At 44.8% G+C, this 20,984-nt stretch overlaps 1 protein-coding gene across 1 annotated transcript in view; it reads right to left on the reverse strand.

The window, feature by feature from the left end:
- Nucleotides 1–1,693: 1,693 nt before the first annotated feature.
- The window catches only part of unc5b (unc-5 netrin receptor B), a 271,559-nt gene continuing 252,268 nt past the window's right edge, over nucleotides 1,694–20,984 (reverse strand). The window contains exons 13-17 of the mRNA XM_060854379.1: nucleotides 19,742–19,975; nucleotides 17,594–17,743; nucleotides 9,195–9,359; nucleotides 7,618–7,796; nucleotides 1,694–4,985 (exon numbers count right to left, since the gene is read on the reverse strand). Of these exons, the coding sequence (XP_060710362.1) occupies nucleotides 4,823–4,985; nucleotides 7,618–7,796; nucleotides 9,195–9,359; nucleotides 17,594–17,743; nucleotides 19,742–19,975 (891 nt within the window). The 3' untranslated portion in view covers nucleotides 1,694–4,822. The remainder of the gene's footprint in view (nucleotides 4,986–7,617; nucleotides 7,797–9,194; nucleotides 9,360–17,593; nucleotides 17,744–19,741; nucleotides 19,976–20,984) is intronic.

Genomic DNA, 20,984 nt, shown 5'->3' on the forward strand with positions numbered 1-20,984 from the left:
GAAGGTGAACTCTGTGGAGAAAATGCTAATTGGTTTGCTAAGAATGTAACAAATGGTAACCCCATTTAGAAGGGCTTCGTGATAAGATGCTGGGAAGACAGACAGTTAAACTCAATATGCCTGTATAAACAATAGGTATAAACATCTGTTTCCCACTTTTACAGAAACACAGGAACAAACCCTATTTAGAAGGGCTTAGTGATAGGATGCTGTGAAAAGGCAGGATGAGGGCAAATAGCCTGAGAACAGGAATGAGCATGTTTTTCACAGACAAGACCGGATAAGACACGAGATAAGCAGGAGGGTCTCAGGGAAGTGGAGGATGTAAACGGGGGGGGGGGGGGGGGGGGAAAACAATGAAATAAGAAAAAAACATATAGGAACCAAATTGTATAAATATCGAGTATTTGTTGAATTCGGTGTGTTTTGTCCCTGCCTTGTGGACATCACACCCCCTTGCAAGTGTGAAATAAAGAGCTCTGCTGATTCAGATCTTGTCTCGGACTGAAATTATTGCAGTGTGTGAGGTTTGTTTCTCACACTGATCAGGGTTCCCGTGGCGGGGACAATAACAGGAACAGGGTTCCTGTGGGGGCGGGTCAATAACAGGAACAGGGTTCCCGTGGGGGGCGGGGCAATAACAGGAACAGGGTTCCCGTGGCGGGGACAATAACAGGAACAGGGTTCCCGTGGGGGCGGGGCAATAACAGGAACAGGGTTCCCGTGGGGGGCGGGGCAATAACAGGAACAGGGTTCCCGTGGGGGCGGGGCAATAACAGGAACAGGGTTCCCGTGGGGGGCGGGGCAATAACAGGAACAGGGTTCCCGTGGGGGCGGGGCAATAACAGGAACAGGGTTCCCGTGGGGGGCGGGGCAATAACAGGGACAGGGTTCCCGTGGCGACCCTGTTCCTGCTCTTGCCACCAGCCCAGGCGGCCTGCTTTCGTTGTGCTTTTACTTAACTTTGATAAAATTTTTACAGGACCTTGAGATCTTGTTCAGATAATCTGAAATTCGGATAAATGATGTTTGGATAACCGAGGTTGTTCTGTATGTGTTATCATGTTTCAAAGCATTTCCCGTTCTGTGAACCACTTGAGGTGCAGTGACTGTGTTTTGAATAAAATTTTAACTCTGATCTTGCCAGTGTGTGTGCACAACGTATTTAAGGTGATAGCTGTGTTAGAACAGAGGTGATGATGTGTAAAATGTTGTACTGAGGTCGACAAAGTAAGGAGTCATGCGACACCAACTTATAGTCCAACAGGTTTATAAGAAATCACAAACTTTTGTCAGGATGAAAGGGCAGAGCTTCAAAAATTATGATTTCAAATAAACATGTTGGACCATAACCTGGTGTTGTGTTGACTTCTAACTATGAAAACAAATGCAAAAGTTATTTTTTACTAAGTGACTATGTTGACTGATGAGATTGAAAAAGTATATCAAAAAGCTCCTGAAAATCAGAATATATCCCTAGGGCAATCTCAAAAGGAGCAAAAAATATTGTGAGCACTTAATTACTCATTCCAAAGAATTCCAACTATGTTCAAACAGGGGAGAGGAATGTTATCTAACTGATAACATTATGAGCATCAACATTTGGTATTTTACAGAAAAAAAACAATATTTGATTAATTAAACTAGGAAATATAATTTATTGCATAAAAATTAATTTGTTACAATAGGAATGCTAAACTTATTTACAATTGGTAGTTTACAGAATGAACAATACATGAAAAGAGGGACAGAGCAATTGATTCTAGCACTTTCTATACATATAAATATGAAAGGTGTACATAAAAACTGAAGCGTCACGATATGCCTGAAAATGAATTAACTTCTATGAACTTGCATAGCACTTGGAGTGAATGAAAGAAATTAAAGCATTATTTTGCTAACTGCTTGGTGTCATGTTACCCTTTATATGGGAAAAAGAGGATTAACTGTTCACTAAAACACCTTCAGCCGCTTTTAATCAATGAATACTGAGAAATGCTGGCCATAGTCATCTAAAAGTTAGCGCCAACCACCCCTCTCTGCACTAAGCAGGGTTGCTCTTATTTAGGTCCAGAGTCTCAGTTACACCATTATTGAAATGCACACCAGTGGCCATCATGGATTGTTCAAATATAATTTTATAAAAACTATATATTGTCATCTAAACTGAGGATTCTTTACTTTTAAAAGCTCACCACTGCATGTCGATTAAAATTTGATTGAAATATTTAATCAGGAGTGTGTGGTTTAGCTGGTTGTTGGTTTGCATGTGGAGAGAGATCGACCTCTCTTTCATCAGCTCTTTGGAAGGAGGGGTGTCAGTGCTGGGTGGGTGCATTCCTGGAAATTTCCAGCACATGATCACCCTTGCTCTTGTTCCCTCTACCAGGTCAAACAGCCCTTCTCCCATTAAGCTCCACCCAACACCCCACCCCCTCCCCCGCCATACGTTTTTATAACTAATAAAAAGATGCACTCAAAGAAACGGGGAGATAAAAGTTCTCTATAAACCCTGTGAATCTTTTCCTGGGTCTTACTCGTAGCGGGACCCTGGAGATTAACTTTCAATTCCGGAAGATTTCAGAGCAATCCGGGGAGAGCTGTCAACCCAATCATGGAATTATAAGTGGATTTCTTTATACACGGATGTCCGATTTGGATTCGGCAAAAAATATGAAGGTTCTTTCTCCCCACAAGCCAGACTAAGGCTGATAATTAATGTCTGATACTTCACTTCCTGAATCAGACACTTAACAATTAAAATTAACACAATGATGAATTTAAAATATATTTGTCCAAAACACCTTGAAAATAAATAAATCAAAATGTGCCATGCTACCAAGTACTTAAACATTTAAACAACATTTACAATAACACAAATTAGTGTCACTTTTGATGGTGCAGCCTTGTGTATCTCATACTCTTATTGACACTACCATAGCATCAAAAATGCACACTCCCACAATCACCCAATTTTAGTTTTTTTTTGGGTTGGCTTGACCATTTACTCAACTTAAGATGTTTCTGATGGTGTACCCACCTTTCGATGTCTATTGGCTTTTACCATCAAATATCTCGATGAGGACATGACAAAAACCAAAGGTGTTTTTATTTAAAGGCAAGTTTGGAATAAGACATCATTGAATACTGATCCTCAACACCAGAGTCAAATGCAGAATGAGACCACGTGAAGGCTTCCCCATGCAAGAGAGGTTCTGACCAGAAAATGATCTCGGGTTGCATTCTCTCTCGGTGAGTACTTCCCTTTCAACCTCTGACCTGAGGAGGCCAGCTCCCCACATGATGCACCTTCGCCACATCCAAGTCCACATGGGAACTGACCTCAGGCTTTGAAAATGGCTTTACGATTCTTCCAGTTTGTGAGCAAAGGAAATCGAGGATAAAACATTCTCGGAACTCCAGCTTGCAGTGGCTTGAGGTTTTGGAGGTGAGGTGGAGTGGATGGAGGTTGGGAATGCGGGAGCTGTAGCCAGAAGAGGAAATCACATCACTGAATAAAGCCCCTGTTATGGAGGAATACATCAGATGGTGGTGGGGTGTCAGGACCCATCCATATGCTTCCTCCATGCTTTCCACCTAACTTTCCACTTCAATAACTTTTGATGTTGAAATGAAAATTCAGAGGAACAAAAATGGAACTGCAGTTTAAGAACAGTTTAACGCTGACAATGTGCTTTAAAGTAACAAAGACATGGCGACACAATCAAATCTCCAGGCCCATATTTCTTCAAGCCAAGAAGTTGGATGTTCATTCCTCATGTGCGCGTGGATCTGGCCATTTCGCCTGTGAGGACTTTGCAAGCTTATGAATCAGGCTTATTTCTCCTGGGAAATGGTAGGTCCCTACTATGATTGACTATTGCTTCACTTCATGAGCGTCCTTAAATCCTGGTGTCAACTAGCGCAGCCTGGAGTAAGAATCACTCCTGTGTGTGTCGATGGAGAGCTAGGGCAATGTGGTGAAGGGGAAAGAGGCAGGAGGTCAGCAGTATAACTGCAGTAGATGAACAAATCCTTTGAGCAGAAATGCTGGTTGCTAGCCTGGAAATTATCACAGTTGATGTTACTGGGTGAATGCCCACTAACCATCAAACAACATTCCTCTGCACTTACTGAGTAACTTACTGGAAACGCTGTTGTGACATTGTGGACAGTGAATGCAGAACAAGCTCAACCACTACCATCTTCAACCAGAACTAATGAGCTTGTATCAAAGAGAGAGAGAGAGAGAGAGAAAAGCTTTAAAAACCACTTTTAGATCCAAGTTGTGTTTCTGCAGTCATGGCTTGTGAGAAACCTGAATGGATGTCCTTGTCTGTCCATGTCCTTGTGAAAGGCATTAACATGACTCTGTGACTCCAACATTCACAATTCATCCTCTTCCTCTCGTATAGTTTTGTTGAGCAACTCAGTTGGATTCCTCTCCCTGTTCTGATTTGTATAACATGTGCACTGGGATTTTGAGGGATGTCTACATTGGCTGTGAATGTAAACAAATCCTCAGGTTTTTATACAAAGTCTCAACATAGGAGCGAACAAAAAAAAAGAGCATCCAAAGATATGGACAATAAATTAAATTCGTTTCCTAAGAAACTGTTAACGTTATACAAGCTGCCCAAAGCTTTTGAGAGGAGAGAGGGTTTTTTTTCTGTCTGGATCGAATATGACATCTTCAGCTCTCATGTAAAAATTGCTACTCGTTCCTAATTGGCTTGGTGCTGCAGGCAGTAGCAGGTGGATTTCTGTAACAGTTGCCATGGATGCTGGGGATCCATCACTACATTGTAAAGTTATCCATCTTTCAGCATTCTTCTGTTGTCATGACTACCATCACGTCACTCTTGCCCATCTCCTCGAGGACACTGGCGAGGGAGTTGATGTCTCCATCATCCTGATGCTGGGCTTCCCACAGGTCCAGGATGACGCCAGTCGGACTAAGTTTTGTCGCAAAATAGGTGAGATATCTAAACATGAGAGAGAGAGAGAGAGAGAGAGCAAAATTAGCATGTACTGGGAGATCAAATGCAACAGCATACAGTAAATGGCAGGACCCTTAGGAGCATTGATACACAGAGGGATCTTAGGGTGCAATGCCATAGCTCCCTGAAAGTGCTAACACAAGTGGATAAAATGGTGAATAAGGCATAGGGTATACTTGTCTTCATTTGTTGGAGCACTGAGTTAGCAATTCATGTTGCAGCTGTGTAAAACCATAAGGCCACATTGAGAGTATTGTGTGTAGTTCTGGTCACCACACTATAAGAAAGTGGCTTTGGAGAGGGTGTAAAAGAGGTTTACCAGGATGCTGCCTGGATTGGAGTGTATCAGTTGTGAGAGAGGTTGGACAAGCTTGGATCACATTCACAACAGTGTCGGAGGCTGAGGGGCGACCTGATAGAAGTCTCTACCATTATGAGAGACATCGATAGGGTGGACAGAGAGGGTCTTTCTCCCAGCGTGGAAATGTCAAATAGTTGTGGGCATCGGTTTAAGATGAGAGGGGGAAGTTTAAGGGAGGTGTGTGAGGAAAGTAGTGGGTGGTAGATGCTTGGAATGGACTGCCAGGGGAGGTGTTATAAGCTGATACCATATCAGCGTTTAAGAGGCATTTACATAGATACACGAACAGGCAGGGAATACAGCTATACCATGTGAGGGCAGCTGGGAGTAGTTTAGAATGGCATCATGCTCAGCACAGATATGATAGGCCGATGGGCCTATTGCTGTGCTGTACTATTCTATGTTCTATGTATGTTCTAATACAGGACAGCCATACTGATATATTGAAATAACACTGACAGCACAATAATCTTCTAGTTCAGGTTGAAATGGAAAGTCTGTCTTGCGCTTGGCTTGTCTATGGTTTTATATATATTGAGATGAGGTGACTGAAATATGACAAATTAATAAACCAATGGTTTCACCTAATTATTCCGCCTTTCCCAGCAGAAAGGGGAGAATTAGTTAATCCCAACACCCCCAATAATAAACTGCACTACTCTAAATGTTTTATATAACATCTATCAACTGCATTCTGCTGGAGAAATAATTCGACTTTTCTCAGCAGACTTTGCTTTCAGGAAGGACAGCAAGTGGAATGCTGGCTCTTATTACTGACGGGTGAAATATGAAAGGAATTATTCTTGCTGTAACAGTTTGGGTGAGACTAAGCAGACAGTGTTGAAGACAGCTCTGATCTCTTTACTTAAGCAAGGATGGAATTGCTTTGGTAACAATTCATAAACAGTTCAGGTCTCGATACTAATTCCTGTGGCACTCCACTTGTTACAGCTTGTCATCCTGAAACTAACTCGTTTATCTGGACTCGCCGCTTTCTATTGGTTAGCCAGGCCCCTATCCTTGTTAACATATCACCACTTGAAGGAGGAGAAAGTGAGGACTGCAGATGCTGGAGACCAGAGTTGAAAAATGTGGTGCTGGAAAAACACAGCAGGCCAGGCAGCATCCGAGGAGCAGGAGAATCGACGGTTTGTTCCTGAAGAAGGATTATGCCCGAAACGTCGATTCTCCTGCTCCTCGGATGCTGTCTGGCCTGCTGTGTTTTTCCAGCACCACTTGAACACCATGAACTCTTAACTTCCTCAGTAATCTTTCACGTGGAGATTTATTGAATGCCTTTTGTAAATCTGGATATGCCACATCTGCCAATTGCCTTCACCCAGTCTATTTGTTACAACTTCAAAGAACTTGTTGTGAAGATGTGGACATATTGTACCTTTAAGAGAGTTAAAAGCTACCTGACATAGCACCAAGTGTTCTGAACAAGACACAATGTAATATGTGGTGCAGCAGCTAGAGTAGCTGGTTGCCAGAAGACAAAAACAAACTCAAATTGGGCCAATCAGTTTAAATTATACCCCCTAAAAAAATACCAAACTCCAATCAAGTTTGAATTGACTATATTGACAATATTAAAAGCCAATGACACAATATGATGCTGTGGGGATATAAGACCAGGAAAACTTGAACAGTTGGGAGAGACCTGCCAAAAGACCAACAGATGTAGGCTGCTAGTCAGAACTCTCTTAGAGGTACCTGTCTAGAGAAGGACTTTGCACAGAGGAAAAAACATCGACACCGGCCTGGAGAGCAAACCTACAGAGGAAGATATAAAGAGAAGACTCAACCCCTGGCTGCTTTTGAAATTTGAATTTTTCTGTAAATTTTAATTGGGGGTTTTATTGGACTAGTGTTACAGAAGGGAAAGTAAAAGATAGGTTGGAGGAAGGAGTTGTAAATAGTTGTTAGTTAATTATTCTCTGTTATACTTTTAAGAAATAAAGTTGTTAATTTTTACTTTAAATAGTTCTTGGCCTCTCGAATTTTCACAGATTACTGCACGGGATAAATCATTTCTGTTTTGCTGGTTTAAAATTAACAGAGGGGGTTTACCCCGTGTCGTAACAAACTCCAGTCATTCTGACACCACAGGATCACACTTTCACAAAACCAAGTTGACTCTGCCCGCTTGCGTAATGATTTTCAGAACGTTCTGCCCCTGCTTCCTTGATGATGGATTCTAGTATTTTTGCCAATACTGCTTGCTGACAGTCACTAAGGTGTTCCTCCACTCACCTGTCCACCCCCAGCTTCTCAGCTAAAAGCCTCCAGTCATTCCCTCGGGTATTTGGCGCATCCAAATTCGTACAGATTTTCTGCCGGATGGAATATGGAATCTTAAAGGCATAAGGGCCGACCTGTGTGGTTACGTTGGTGCCACCCTGCGTGTGGAAAGGACTAACACATTTGGCATTCTGTAGGCAAATGCAACGGATATGTATTGTTAATTCAAGACCAACAAAGATGTCCGAAATTTCGATGCAAACAAGATCATGGAATACAACACTTCACGATGGTCAAAGTGAGGGCACACAGTGACCAATCCATTGATAACAGCTTTTATTTATATAGCACCTTCAATGTAGTAAGGCATTCCCTGGTGCTTCACAGAACTGTTACCTGAGCGAAAAAAATTCAGATTCTTCAATTCACTTTGAGAGGCATCGTATATGTAACTATGCAAATATTCTGGGGCAGTGTCCAGGTCCAACTCACATTCCCCACCCTCCCAGGAAATCTGTTATAAGATGCCCACAGAGATTGATCAAAATGATGACAGCCACCAGCGAAATCACGAAACACAAAGACTGGAATAACACCAGGTCAGAGTGGACAACACAGATCAAGAAAGTGTGAAGAGTCTAGGAAAGAGAAAATTAGGAGATCTGACAGAGCGTGGCGTTTAAGACTATGAAAGGGTTTGAAAAGGGTTGAGATAGAGATGTTGTTTTCACATATGGGTGACACCAGAACAAAGGGCCATAAACCCAAATTAGCGACTAATATGTCCAAATGGGAGTTCAAGAGAAATGACTTTACCAAGAAAGTGGTGAGACTGTGGAATCTGTTAGAATGTGTTCAGATCTTTGGGGCCAAATGGCCTTATCTACGCTGTATGTACTGTTTAATACAGATAAGGATGGATATCAGCTGTCTCACCCCTCAGTATCCTGCACCTCTCCCATTGGTTAGCTCAGCTGGTTGATGGCGCATTCAATACAGAGTAATACCTGAAAGGGTGGCATGTTGGCTCAGTGGTTAGGACTGCTGCCCCACAGCACTAGGGACCTGGGTTCAATCCCACCCTTGGGTAACTGTCTGTGTGGAGTTTTGCACATTCTCCCCCTGTCTATGTGGGTTTTCTTCCAGATCCTCTGGTTTCTTCCCACAGTCCAAAGATGTGCAGATTAAGTGGATTGGCCATTTTAACTGTCATTTAGTGTGCAGAGATGTGTCAAACTAGGTGGGAAATGCAGGGTTACAGGGATGGGACGAGGGGGTGGTGAGTGAGCTGCTCTTTGGAGGGTTGGTGTGGGCTGACTGGCCTGCTTCCACACTGTGAGGATTCTATGATCGAATCAGCTGAATTTACCATGAAAGACAGTTCCCCCGTCTGTGGTGTGGTGACCCTCAGGTTAAATCAGTACCTCTCCTGTCTCGCTCGCTCTCTCTCAAATGAGAGGACAGCCTTATGGGCTGGTAAAACTCTGGGAAATTTTACTTCGCGATGGGCAGTTCATAGTTTCTTTATCGTCATGAACCAGAAAGTGTTGAAGGCTTGTGATCACAGCTTCAGCTTCCTGTTCTCTTACCTCTTCAATGGTTGTATGTAGCTGGAATATCTGACCTTCCCCCTCCACCTGTCGGACACAGATTTTGCAGGAGAATTCGGTGGATGCCAGGCTGTATCGCTCCAATGAGAAGGTGCAGTGCAATGCTCTCTGGGTACCACTCCAAATATGGTAAAATGGGATTTCCTGGAATACACAAGAGCCCAAAAATGAGAAAGTGAGAGTCAGAGAGAGGGAGGAGAGGAAGGAGAGAGGCAGGAAAGATGGGGGCAGTGAGAGCGGGCAAAGAGAAAGGAGGGAGAGAGGTGAAGGCAGAGAGGAAAGATAGAGATGAGATTGGAGTGAGAGAGGAGAGCAAGATGGGAGAGAGAGGGAGGGAGAGGATGACATTTGATTCCTTTCATTTAATCTACTCATTGAGAGAGACATGAAAAACAAATCAATATAAAAATTTTGCAAATTTTGGGAGTTAGCGAAAGCAAAGCTTTGTGAATTGCAAACCTCTAGGGTTAGGAATATAGGGAACACAGAATTTAGGAGAGTCAGGAATACTCTCCACTTGTCGGTGGATTGACCTTTTATTTCTACCATTAATAAAACATAACAAAGGGTGTTATGTTTTAGTTTGGACACAGGACAAGAAATTCCCAGTGACTGTCAACGTTGAAAGAGGGTCCCCAGGAGTGGGGAGGGGGTGGGGTGCGCCAATATTTACAGGTTGGTCCCGGGGTGAGTGTGTCAGTGTTTCAGGGGGGCTCTGAGGGAGCGTGTCAGTAGTTACAGGACGTCCCTGAGGGAAGTGTGTCAGTATTTACAGGGGGTCCTGGGGAAATGTGTTAGTATTTACAGAGGATCCCTGGAGGAGTGTGTCAGTATTTACAGGGGGTCCCTGGGGGAGTGTGTCAGTATTTACATGGGTCCCTGGGGGGTGTGTGTCAGTATTTACTGGGGGCCCCTGGGGGTGTGTGTGTCAGTATTTACAGGGAGTCCCTGGGGGAGTGTGTCAGTATTAACATGGGTCCCTGGGGGGGGTGTGTCAGTATTTACTGGGGGCCCCTGGGGGTGTGTGTGTCAGTATTTACAGGGAGTCCCTGGGGGAGTGTGTCAGTATTTATATGGGTCCCTGGGGGGTGTGTGTCAGTATTTACAGGGAGTCCCTGGGGGAGTGTGTCAGTATTTATATGGGTCCCTGGGGGGTGTGTGTCAGTATTTACTGGGGGCCCCTGGGGGTGTGTGTGTCAGTATTTACAGGGGGTCCCTGGGGGAGTGTGTCAGTATTTACTGGGGGCCCCTGGGGGTGTGTGTGTCAGTATTTACAGGGAGTCCCTGGGGGAGTGTGTGTCAGTACTTACAAGAGGTCCTGGGGGAGTGTGTTAGTATTTACAGGAGAGTCCCTGAGGGGAGTGTGTCAGTATTTACAGGGGGGGTCCCGGGGGGTGTGTGTCAGTATTTACAGGGGGTCCCTGGGGGAGTGTGTCAGTATTTACATGGGTCCCTGGGGGGTGTGTGTCAGTATTTACAGGGGGCCCCTGGGGGTGTGTGTGTCAGTATTTACAGGGAGTCCCTGGGGGAGTGTGTCAGTATTTACATGGGTCCCTGGGGGGTGTGTGTCAGTATTTACTGGGGGCCCCTGGGGGTGTGTGTGTCAGTATTTACAGGGAGTCCCTGGGGGAGTGTGTCAGTATTTATATGGGTCCCTGGGGGGGGTGTGTCAGTATTTACTGGGGGCCCCTGGGGGTGTGTGTGTCAGTATTTACAGGGAGTCCCTGGGGGAGTGTGTCAGTATTTACATGGGTCCCTGGGGGTGTGTGTCAGTAATTACTGGGGGCCCCTGGGGGTGTGTGTGTCAGTATTTACAGGGAGTCCCTGTGGGGAGTGTGTCAGTATTTACAAGAGAGTCCCTGAGGGGAGTGTGTCAGTATTTACAGGGGGGTCCCTGAGGGAGTGTGTCAGTATTTACAGGGGGGGTCACTGGGGGTGTGTGTCAGTATTTACAGGGGATCCCTGGGGAGAGTGAGTCAGTATTTACAGGGAGATCCCTGAGAGTGTGTGTAAGTATTTACAGGGGGGCCCCCGGGGGGGGGGGGAAGTGTGTCAGTATTTACAGGGGGGCATCTGGGAGGGTAGTGTGTCAGAATTTACATGGGGGTTCCCTGGGGGAGTGTGTCAGTATTTACAGGTGGGTCCCTGGGGGGAGTGTGTCAGTATTTCAGAGGGTTGGGGTTCCTGGGGGGAGTGTGTCAGTATCTACAGGGGTATCCATGGGGGAATGTGTCAGTATTTACAGGGGGATCCCGGGGGGGTGTCAGTATTTACAGGGGGGTCCCTGAGGGGAGTGTGTCAGTATTTACAGGTGGGTCCCTGGGGGGAGTGTGTCAGTATTTCAGAGGGTTGGGGTTCCTGGGGGGAGTGTGTCAGTATCTACAGGGGTATCCATGGGGGAATGTGTCAGTATTTACAGGGGGATTCCGGGGAGGGGGGAGGTGTCAGTATTTACAGGGTAGGTCCCCAGGGATAGTGTGTTTGTATCTTCAGCTCTCCTTCAGGTGTGTTTTAGTGTTTACAGGGGGTCCCTGGTGGAACGTATCTGTATTTACAGGGGTTCCCTGAGGGTAGGGGGAGAATGTCAGGATTTACGAGAGCTCCCTGGGGTGGGGGAAGTGTGTCAGTAGTTGCAGATTTTCTGGGAAGGAATTGTAGTGATGGGTATAGTGTGTTAGGTACATTGAACAGCTATTAAAAATGAATTGTTATACATCCATGGCTAGGCCAGAATTTGTAACAGAAATGAATGACTGGCTGAACCATGGGGCAGCTATGAGCCAATCACATTACTGGGGTGTGGAGTCACATGTAGACCAGGCCAGGTGAATACAGTAGATTGCCTTCCCGAAAGGACACCAGCGAGCCAGATGGGTTGAATGGCAATGCGATAGTTTCATGGCGTCTTTATTGAGATTAGCATTAAATTCTGCAATTATTCAATTACTTGGATTTAAATTCTGAAGCTGCTTTGAGAGGATTTGACCACAATTCTTTATGAAACAAAGCCAGGTTTTGAGAATACTCTCCCAGTGACTAGTCCAATGGTGATTCCTCTGAGAAAGTTTTACTCTGTTTTTGTGACAATCCTGAGACAATCATTTTAAGCCAACTTTAACACAGAGCTGCAGCAAATCAGAGGCTGAGAATTTAAAGAATACTGGCAAACAAACAACCACTTACATCCAGAAGGACAAGGGCAGCAGATACATGGGAACACCACCCCCTGCAAGTTCTCCTCCAAGCCACTCATCATCCAGACTTGGAAATATATCGCTGTGCCTTCAGTATTGCAGGGTCAAAATCCTGCAACCCCCTTCCTAACTGTATTGTAGGTGACCCTATGTCCCAGACACTGCAACAGTTTCCACTGCAACACTGCTACCTCACAGCACTAGGGACTTAGGTTTGAATCCAGCCTCGGGTGACTGTCAGTGTGGAGTTTGCACATTCTCCCTGTGTCTGCGTGGGTTTCCTCCCACAGTCCAAAATGTGCAGGTTAGGGTGGATCATCTGTGCTAAATTGCCCCATAGTTTGCAGATTAGGTCAGTTAGCTATGGGAAATGTGGATTACAGGAATAAGGTGGGGCTTTGAATGGGCTGCTGTTTGGAGGGTCGGTATAGATTCAATGGGCCAAATGGCCTGTTCACACGCTGTGGAGATTTTATGATAGACCAGAAACGCACAGAAAATGATCAAAAAGGTGCACTCCATGCCCGTACTTTGCTGGTCACTGTTTCCATAGCAACATGACCTGTGACAGTTTTCCTGGCTAGCACAGACCAGGATGACGTTAAATATTTTATATTACTAGCAGGGGAGGAAATAATCTTCATGTTAGTGTCAAAGTCTCACCAGGTACATGAAAGCAAATTAGGTCAGAAAGCACTGGAAATTTCAGAACTCCAAAACACCTCCCTTTCGAATTCATCACCTTCTCTTGACTACAGGCTGATGCTGAAATGTGACACAACGCAGGTTTTGCTCAAAATGCCAGCTTTTGCTCACCAATCCAACTGAGGAGCGCTGGCAGAGGTGTTGAAATGTCTGAAAAGTCCCCAGTTTAACAATGGCAGGGGAGTGGTCAGTTCTCCAAGTTCAATTTTTAGTTTAATTGTAGCAGCCACAAAAGCTGCTGCAGTCCAGAGAAAAGTTCCATGCTTCAGCAGCTGATTCTTGACTGACTTTTCTCTCTGAAATCTCTCCAGCCTGTAAGAACCTGTGTTTGAATTTACCTTTTGCCAAGGGGTGTGTTTACGTGTTATTACGAGAATTGGACCAGCTTCTTAGTTAAGTTGCTGCGTCGAGTTGGTTATATTTTCTAATAGTTATGTTATTCTAAATTCCATTTTCTTTTGTTCATGTTTCAACACACTGTTTTGCTTAAAGCTGAGTGGTTTGACAAACTGCCTCACACCTGGAATATCCACTTCACATCTACCTTTAAAATAAAAAAACAGTTAGGTCTGGGCTACCCTCTTAAAGTATGGTCAGGCCTGGACCATAACAGTGAAGTCAACATGTACTTGCTGTCAGGCAGCCATTACTGAGCAACTTTGAACTGAAGGGGTATGGGGTCACACTCATATTGAAAGATTATTTCGGACTGAGAAAGGTCATCATGCAGAGAGATGTGTAAATAATTGGAAATCCCTCTGCTGGAGGATTGTGGAGTGTCCATTGTTGAATATATTCCCAATGTGGTAAGGGCGAGCGGTGAGGGAGGACCCACCCTGGTATCTGCAGTGATGAGAACAAACAGCTGAAGTCTCCTGGAGAGCGAGCTAAGCACAGGGCTCATCAAAAGCTGCTGAACCTTTCACTTAATTCCTTTATTTTTCTAGTTTAAATTAAGAAAGACTTAATTTCCTTAATTTTTCTACTTATTCTGTGAGATTAGGTTAGATTCCCTACAGTATGGAAACAGACCCTTCGGCCCAACAAGTCCACACTGACCCTCCGAAGAGTAGCCCACCCAGATCCATTTCCCTTCCTCTAAGGTTACCCCTGACTAATGCACCGAACACTATGGGCAATTTCCCACAGCCAGTTCACCTGGCCTGCACATATTTGGACTGTGGGAGGAAACTCACGCAGACACAGAAGGGAATTGAACGGGTCCCTGGTGCTATGAGGCAGCAGTGCTAACCGCTGAGCCACCATGCCACCACAGGTAATACTTAACTTTTAAACTCTGTTTCTCTTATTACTTTGTACCTGAGGTTTTTTGTACTTCAGTCTCTTTGTATCTAAGATGGTGTCATGTGTGGCAATATTAGCCACTTTCCACTGTACTCCTGTGCTTGAGTACACATGACAATAAAACCTGAAATCCAAATCCAATATTTAAGGTGGAGACAGGTCTCTCAGAAAAATTAAAAGCATAAGATGTAGGACCAGAAACAGGCCATTCAGCCCATCAAGCCTGCTCTGCCATTGATTGAGATTGTGGCTGGTCTGACAATCCTCAACTCCATAAGACCATAAGACATAGCAGTGGAAGTAAGGCTATTCAGCCCATCGAGTCCACTCCGCCATTCAATTATGGCTGATGGGCGTTTCAACTCCACTTACCCGCATTCTCCCCATAGCCCTTAATCCCTTGTGACATCAAGGATTTATCAATAACTGCCTTGAAGACATTTAGCGTCCCGGCCTCCACTGCACTCTGCGGCAATGAATTCCACAGGCCCACCACTCTCTGGCTGAAGAAATGTCTCCGCATTTCTGTTCTGAATTGACCCCCTCTAATTCTCAGGTTGTATCCACGGGTCCTAGTCTGCTCGTCTAATGGAAACAATTTCCGAGCATCCACCCTTTCCAAGCCATGTATTATCTTGTAAGTATATATTAGATCTCCCCTTAATTTTCTAAACTCCAATGAATACAATCCCAGGATCCTCAGCCGTTCCTTGTATGTTAGACCTACCATTCCAGGGATCATCCGTGTGAATCTCCGCTGGACACGCTCCAGTGCCAGTATGTCCCTCCTGAGGTGTGGGGACCAAAACTGGACACAGTACTCCAAATGGGGCCTAACCAGAGCTTTATAAAGTCTCAGTAGCACAACGGTGCTTTTATATTCCAACCCTCTTGAGATAAATGACAACATTGCATTTGCTTTCTTAATCACGGACTCAACCTGCATGTTTACCTTTAGAGAATCCTCGACTAGCACTCCCAGATCCCTTTGTACTTTGGCTTTATGAATTTTCTCACCGTTTAGAAAGTAGTCTATGCTTGTATTCTTTTTTCCAAAGTGCAAGACCTCGCATTTGCTCACATTGAATTCCATCAGCCATTTCCTGGACCACTCTCCCAAACTACCTACATCCTTCTGCAGCCTCCCCACTTCCTCAGTACTACCTGCCTGTCCACCTAACTTTGTATCATCGGGAAACTTCGTTAGAATGCCCCCAGTTCCTTCATCCAGATCATTAATATATAATGTGAACAGCTGCGGCCCCAACATTGAACCCTGCGGGACACCGCTTGTCACTGGCTGCCATTCCGAAAAAGAACCTTTTATCTCAACTCTCTGCCTTCTGTCAGACAGCCAATCCTCAATCCATCCCAGCAGCTCACCTCGAACACCATGGGCCCTCACCTTGCTCAGCAGCCTCCCGTGTGGCACCTTATCAAAGGCCTTTTGGAAGTCTAGATAGACCACATCCACTGGGTTTCCCTGGTCTAACCTACTTGTCACCTCTTCAAAGAATTCCAACAGGTTTGTCAGGCATGACCTCCCCTTACTAAATCCATGTTGACTTGTTCTAATCTGACTCTGCTCTTCCAAGAATTTAGAAACCTCATCCTTAATGATGGATTCTAGAATTTTACCAACAACCGAGGTTAGGCTAATTGGCCTATTTTTTTGTCTAGATCCTCTCTTGAACAAGGGGGTTACAACAGCAATCTTCCAATCATCCGGGACTTTCCCTGACTCCAGTGACTTTTGAAAGATCTTAATCAACGCCTCCTCTATTTCCTCAGCCACCTGCCTCAGAACTCCAGGATGTATCCCATCAGGGCCAATTTTAAGACCTTTTAGCTTTTCTAGCACTTTCTCTTTTGTAATGGCAACCATACTCAACTCAGCTCCCTGACTCCCTTTAATTGTTGGGATATTCCTCATGTCTTCCACTGTGAAGACTGATGCAAAGTACTTGTTAAGTTCTCCTGCTATTTCCTTATCTCCCATCACTAGGCTTCCAGCATCAGTTTGAAGTGGCCCAATGTCTACTTTTGCCTGTCGTTTGTTTCTTATGTATTGAAAGAAACTTTTACTATCATTTCTAATATTACTGGCTTGCCTACCTTCATATTTGATCCTCTCCTTCCTTATTTCTCTCTTTGTTATCCTCTGTTTATTTTTGTAGCCTTCCCAATCTTCTGATTTCCCACTGCTCTTGGCCACTTTATAGGATCTCTCTTTTTCTTTAATACATTTCCTGACTTCCTTTGTCAGCCATGGCTGTCTAATCCCTCTCCAGATAATCTTTCTTTTCTTGGGGATGAACCTCTGTACAGTGTCCTCAATTATACCCACAAACTCCTGCCATTTTTGCTCTACTGTCTTCCCCGCTAGGCTCTGCTTCCGGTCTATTTTCGTCAGTTCCTCTCTCATGCCCTCATAATTACCTTTATTTAACTGTAACACCATTACATCCGATTTTGCCTTCTCTCTTTCAAACTGCAGACTGAACTCTACCATATAATGTTCGCTGCTTCCTAATTGTTCCCTTACTTTAAGATTTTTTTATAAAGTCTGGTTAACTCTGCTTTCCTATCTATTCCTTTGATGCCTTCCCTGATTAAAAATTGAGGGATATGGAGGGAGGGAAAGCAGGAAACTGGAGCTGAGGCAGAAGATCCACCACGATTATATAGAGCAACAGACCAGGTTCGATGGGCACAATGGTCTACTCCTGCCTGTATTTCCTGTGTTTATTTACACCTCCCCATCAGAGAGTGCAGTACAACAAAACACTGAACTATTGCAACTTCTATAGACACATGGATGAGCTTGTCTAGTCTAAATGGTTCAGGATTGTTTAGTTACCAACTGCTAGTGGGATAGTCACAAAAATGTGGGACACTTTATTCTGACTTACTCATGCCCTTCCTCCACAATGAGTTTTAATGGGTCTATGGTGAGAATGTGGGGCTGGAAGCTATCAAAAAGCAAAGACAGGGCTGAATGGCCTTCCCTTGAGTTGCAAATCATCAATTTAGTATTAATCATCGAGCAAATGCTTTCAGCTCAGTTGCTATTCTAGCTGCGGCCGAACATAAAATTCTGAATAAGTCAAACTGCAAACCACAGTTCTCTATTCTCTGCAAGCGAGGCTGGAGGCGTGACAATTCAGGCCTGACCTGATATTTGGCGAGCAACTTGCTTCTCCACAGCGAGTGGGGGATATTGTGAATGGACAGCCGGAGATTGTGGTAACTGTCCTTAAACAGGAGTGTCTTGGGTTCCTCAAGAAGGTAACCTCCCAGAGTCCTCTCTAGCTCCAGCACTTCCTGTTGGGAGACAGATTAAAGAAACAAGAATGTGAAATTCTGTGAGATTGTTAATCGATTCCGTGACGGATGCTGGAGAAACTCAGCAGGTCTGGCGGCATCTATGGGGAGAGAAACGTTTCAAGTCCAGTGTGACCCTACTTCAGTCTAGAGTTCTTAAGAAGAGTCGAACTGGACTCAAAACATTAACTCTGTTTCTCTCTCCACGGGTCTGCCAGACCTGCTGAGTTTCTTGGCATTTAGTGGAGTTAACATTCAGTCTTAGACATTCCACTGGGGCGGGGAGAAGTTCGGGCTTTAACTGTCTCGAAGTAAGTACAGAACAAAAGTGAAGCATAGCAGGGACCTTAACCGCGGCAGAGACTCAAGGCAGGACATTAAGCAAGTTTTAGGGATGTTCCTAAGTCATTCCCGAAGAGGTCAGATGTGGTAAGTTACTGGTCAAAATGTGGAAGACTAATTTGGGTAAGTATGGAACACATGGAGAGACTTCAGCAGGAACATGTGGAGGTGAAATTGAGGTCTCCGAGGGGGCATTCAAACCTTCAACTAACCCACTGCCCGATCCTTCACAAGAATCCATAACTATAAGAAAGTTATTGATAAATCCAGTTGGTAATGAGGAACGTCTTCACTTGTGGCATTGTCAACACATCAATGGGTTGAGTTTATCAGCCCATTATCAGAATCCAGTGAATCCAAGTGGAAACCATTCCCTTTCGATCCCAATGGACTGTCCTGTAGTTGGCCCCTTTAAGGAAGGATCACTAAGGGAGGAGTCATGTGACCTGTTCGTCAAGTCAAGGTCCGAGTTAGAATCTGCACACGGTGTGTGGGGATTCACCCAGCAGCTGAATGGGGAAGCGAGGTATGTAAAAACCACGTTATATGCTTTACAAATAAGTGCTATTGGTTGTATTAAATCATTGTGTTTTATAAGTTAACCAGCAGAACCAAGTTTTGAAATCACTAGAGACTGAAGGGTGCAGGGAATGATTAAGTGACAAAAGGGAGGATGGTAGAAGGGAAAGAAAAAAACAGATTGATATTGGGAAGGAAGCAGAGAAAAAAATGAGTCCATTGGAGGTGTAAATGGAATTAGCTGAAACCAATGCTGCATGAAATCAGAGAGGCAGTTTCAAACTGAAGTTATCAAAATCATATAGAGTCATAGAGATGTACAGCATGGAAACAAACAAACTGTCCACGCCGACCAGATATCCCAACCCAATCTAGTCCCACCTGCCAGCACCCGGCCCATATCCCTCCAAACCCTTCCTATTCATATACCCATCCAGATGCCTCTTAAATGTTGCAATTGTACCAGCCTCCACCACTTCCTCTGGCAGCTCATTCCATACACATACCACCCTCTACGTGAAAAAGTTGCCCCTTAGGTCTCTTTTATATCTTTCTCCTCTCACCCTAAACCTATGCCCTTTAGTTCTTGATTCCCCCACCCCAGGGAAGAGACTTTGCCTATTTAACCTAGCCATGCCCCTCATAATTTTGTAAACCTCTATAAGGTCACCCCTCAGCCTCCGATGCTCCAGGGAAAACAGCCCCAGCCTGTTCAGCCTCTCCCTGTTGCTCAAACCCACCAACCCTGGTAACATCCTTGTAAATCTTTTTCTGAACCCTTTCGAGTTTCACAACATCTTTCCGATAGGAAGGAGACCAGAATTGCATGCAATATTCCAACAGTGGCCTAACTAATGTCCTGTACAGCCACAACATGACCTCCCAACCCCTGTACTCAATATCTGGAAGCAAAACCAGAAATCGCTAGAAAAGCATCTGTGAAGCGAAATCAGAGTTAACATTTCAGGTCCGGTGACCCTTCCCCAGGTTAGTTAACTCAGCATCTGGAAGGTTTTAAATCCCTGAGAACGTGTCTATTGTGTGATACTGCAAAACACACACAGTGATAAAAGAGAGGATCACTGTCATGTCGAAAGCTGAGCATGGGTGTGGAGGAGTTTACAATATAACCGGTACCTTTAAAGCATCTGGAGTGTCGTCCACACAGTACACTTTAAGGCTGTACTCCAGAGATGTGCATGAGATGGGTGCAAATATGGCGAGCTGGAGTCTTTTAATGGCTGACCTGGAGGCAGACTCCCCCACAAGGGCATACGTGCCCAACTGGTCAAGCAAAACGTGGCAGGACTGGGGGTCCAGCTGACAGTAGCAGGGGGTATTTAAATTCTCCTCTTCCAGTGTCACCACCTCCTGAAGAGCAAAACAGAGAGAGAGAGAGAGAGAGAGAGAGAGAGAGAGAAATAAAAACAGTCAGGAGTGAACAGCCAATGATGAAGCTCCGCCTTGGAGTTTTGGACAATGGTTCTCGCGTGACTACTTGACAACAGAATAATTAGCCACTCTGTTATTCTTCTGCAGGGAGTTAGCTGCAAATTTATCCAAATTAAGGGAGAGACAAACCTGGACAGTTAGCTCCATGATCACCAACAACAAATTATAGCACCTTTGACACAGTAAAACGTGCTTCACTGGAGGTTTATCAAATCGAATTTGTCACCGAGCTCCATTGGGAGATATTCACACAAAGACCCGAAAGATTGTTCAAAGAGGAAGGCGTTTCGGAGTGTTCTGTAATCCTGAGGCCCAGGCAAATACTCCGAGGAGATGGAAGCAAAATTCTACAGTTACTGGAAGTCGGAAACTAAAGCATAAAATGCTGGAGAAACTCTGCAGGTCTGGCAGCATCTGCAGACTTGGAAACAGAGCACTGAGAAAGAGCTGTATTGGACTCAAAACATTAACTCTGCTTCTGTCTGCACAGACCTGCTGAGTTTCTCCAGCAATTTCTGCTCTTATTTCAGAACTGTAGTATCCGCAGTATTTTGCTTTTATCTGCCATCCTCACCTGGTCTGGCCTTCACGTGACTCCAGACCCACTTTGCTGTGGTTGACCCCAGACTCTTAGTTATGGGGTTGACCCCAGATTCGCAACAATGGGGTTGACCCCAGACTCACAGCAAGGGCGTTGACCCCAGACTTGCAGCAATGGGGTTGACCCCAGATGCACAGCAATGGGGTTGACCCCAGATGAACAGCAAGGGCGTTGACCCCAGACTTGCAGCAATGGGGTTGACCCCAGATGCACAGCAATGGGGTTGACCCCAGATGAACAGCAATGGGGTTGACCCCAGACTCGAAGCAATGGGGTTGCCTCTTGATGGCCCTTTGAAGAGCTTGGGCAAACCACTCAGTTCAAGGA

The sequence above is a fragment of the Hemiscyllium ocellatum genome, chromosome 43 (genome assembly GCF_020745735.1).
Source record: "Hemiscyllium ocellatum isolate sHemOce1 chromosome 43, sHemOce1.pat.X.cur, whole genome shotgun sequence".
NCBI classification, from domain to species: Eukaryota; Metazoa; Chordata; class Chondrichthyes; order Orectolobiformes; family Hemiscylliidae; genus Hemiscyllium; species Hemiscyllium ocellatum.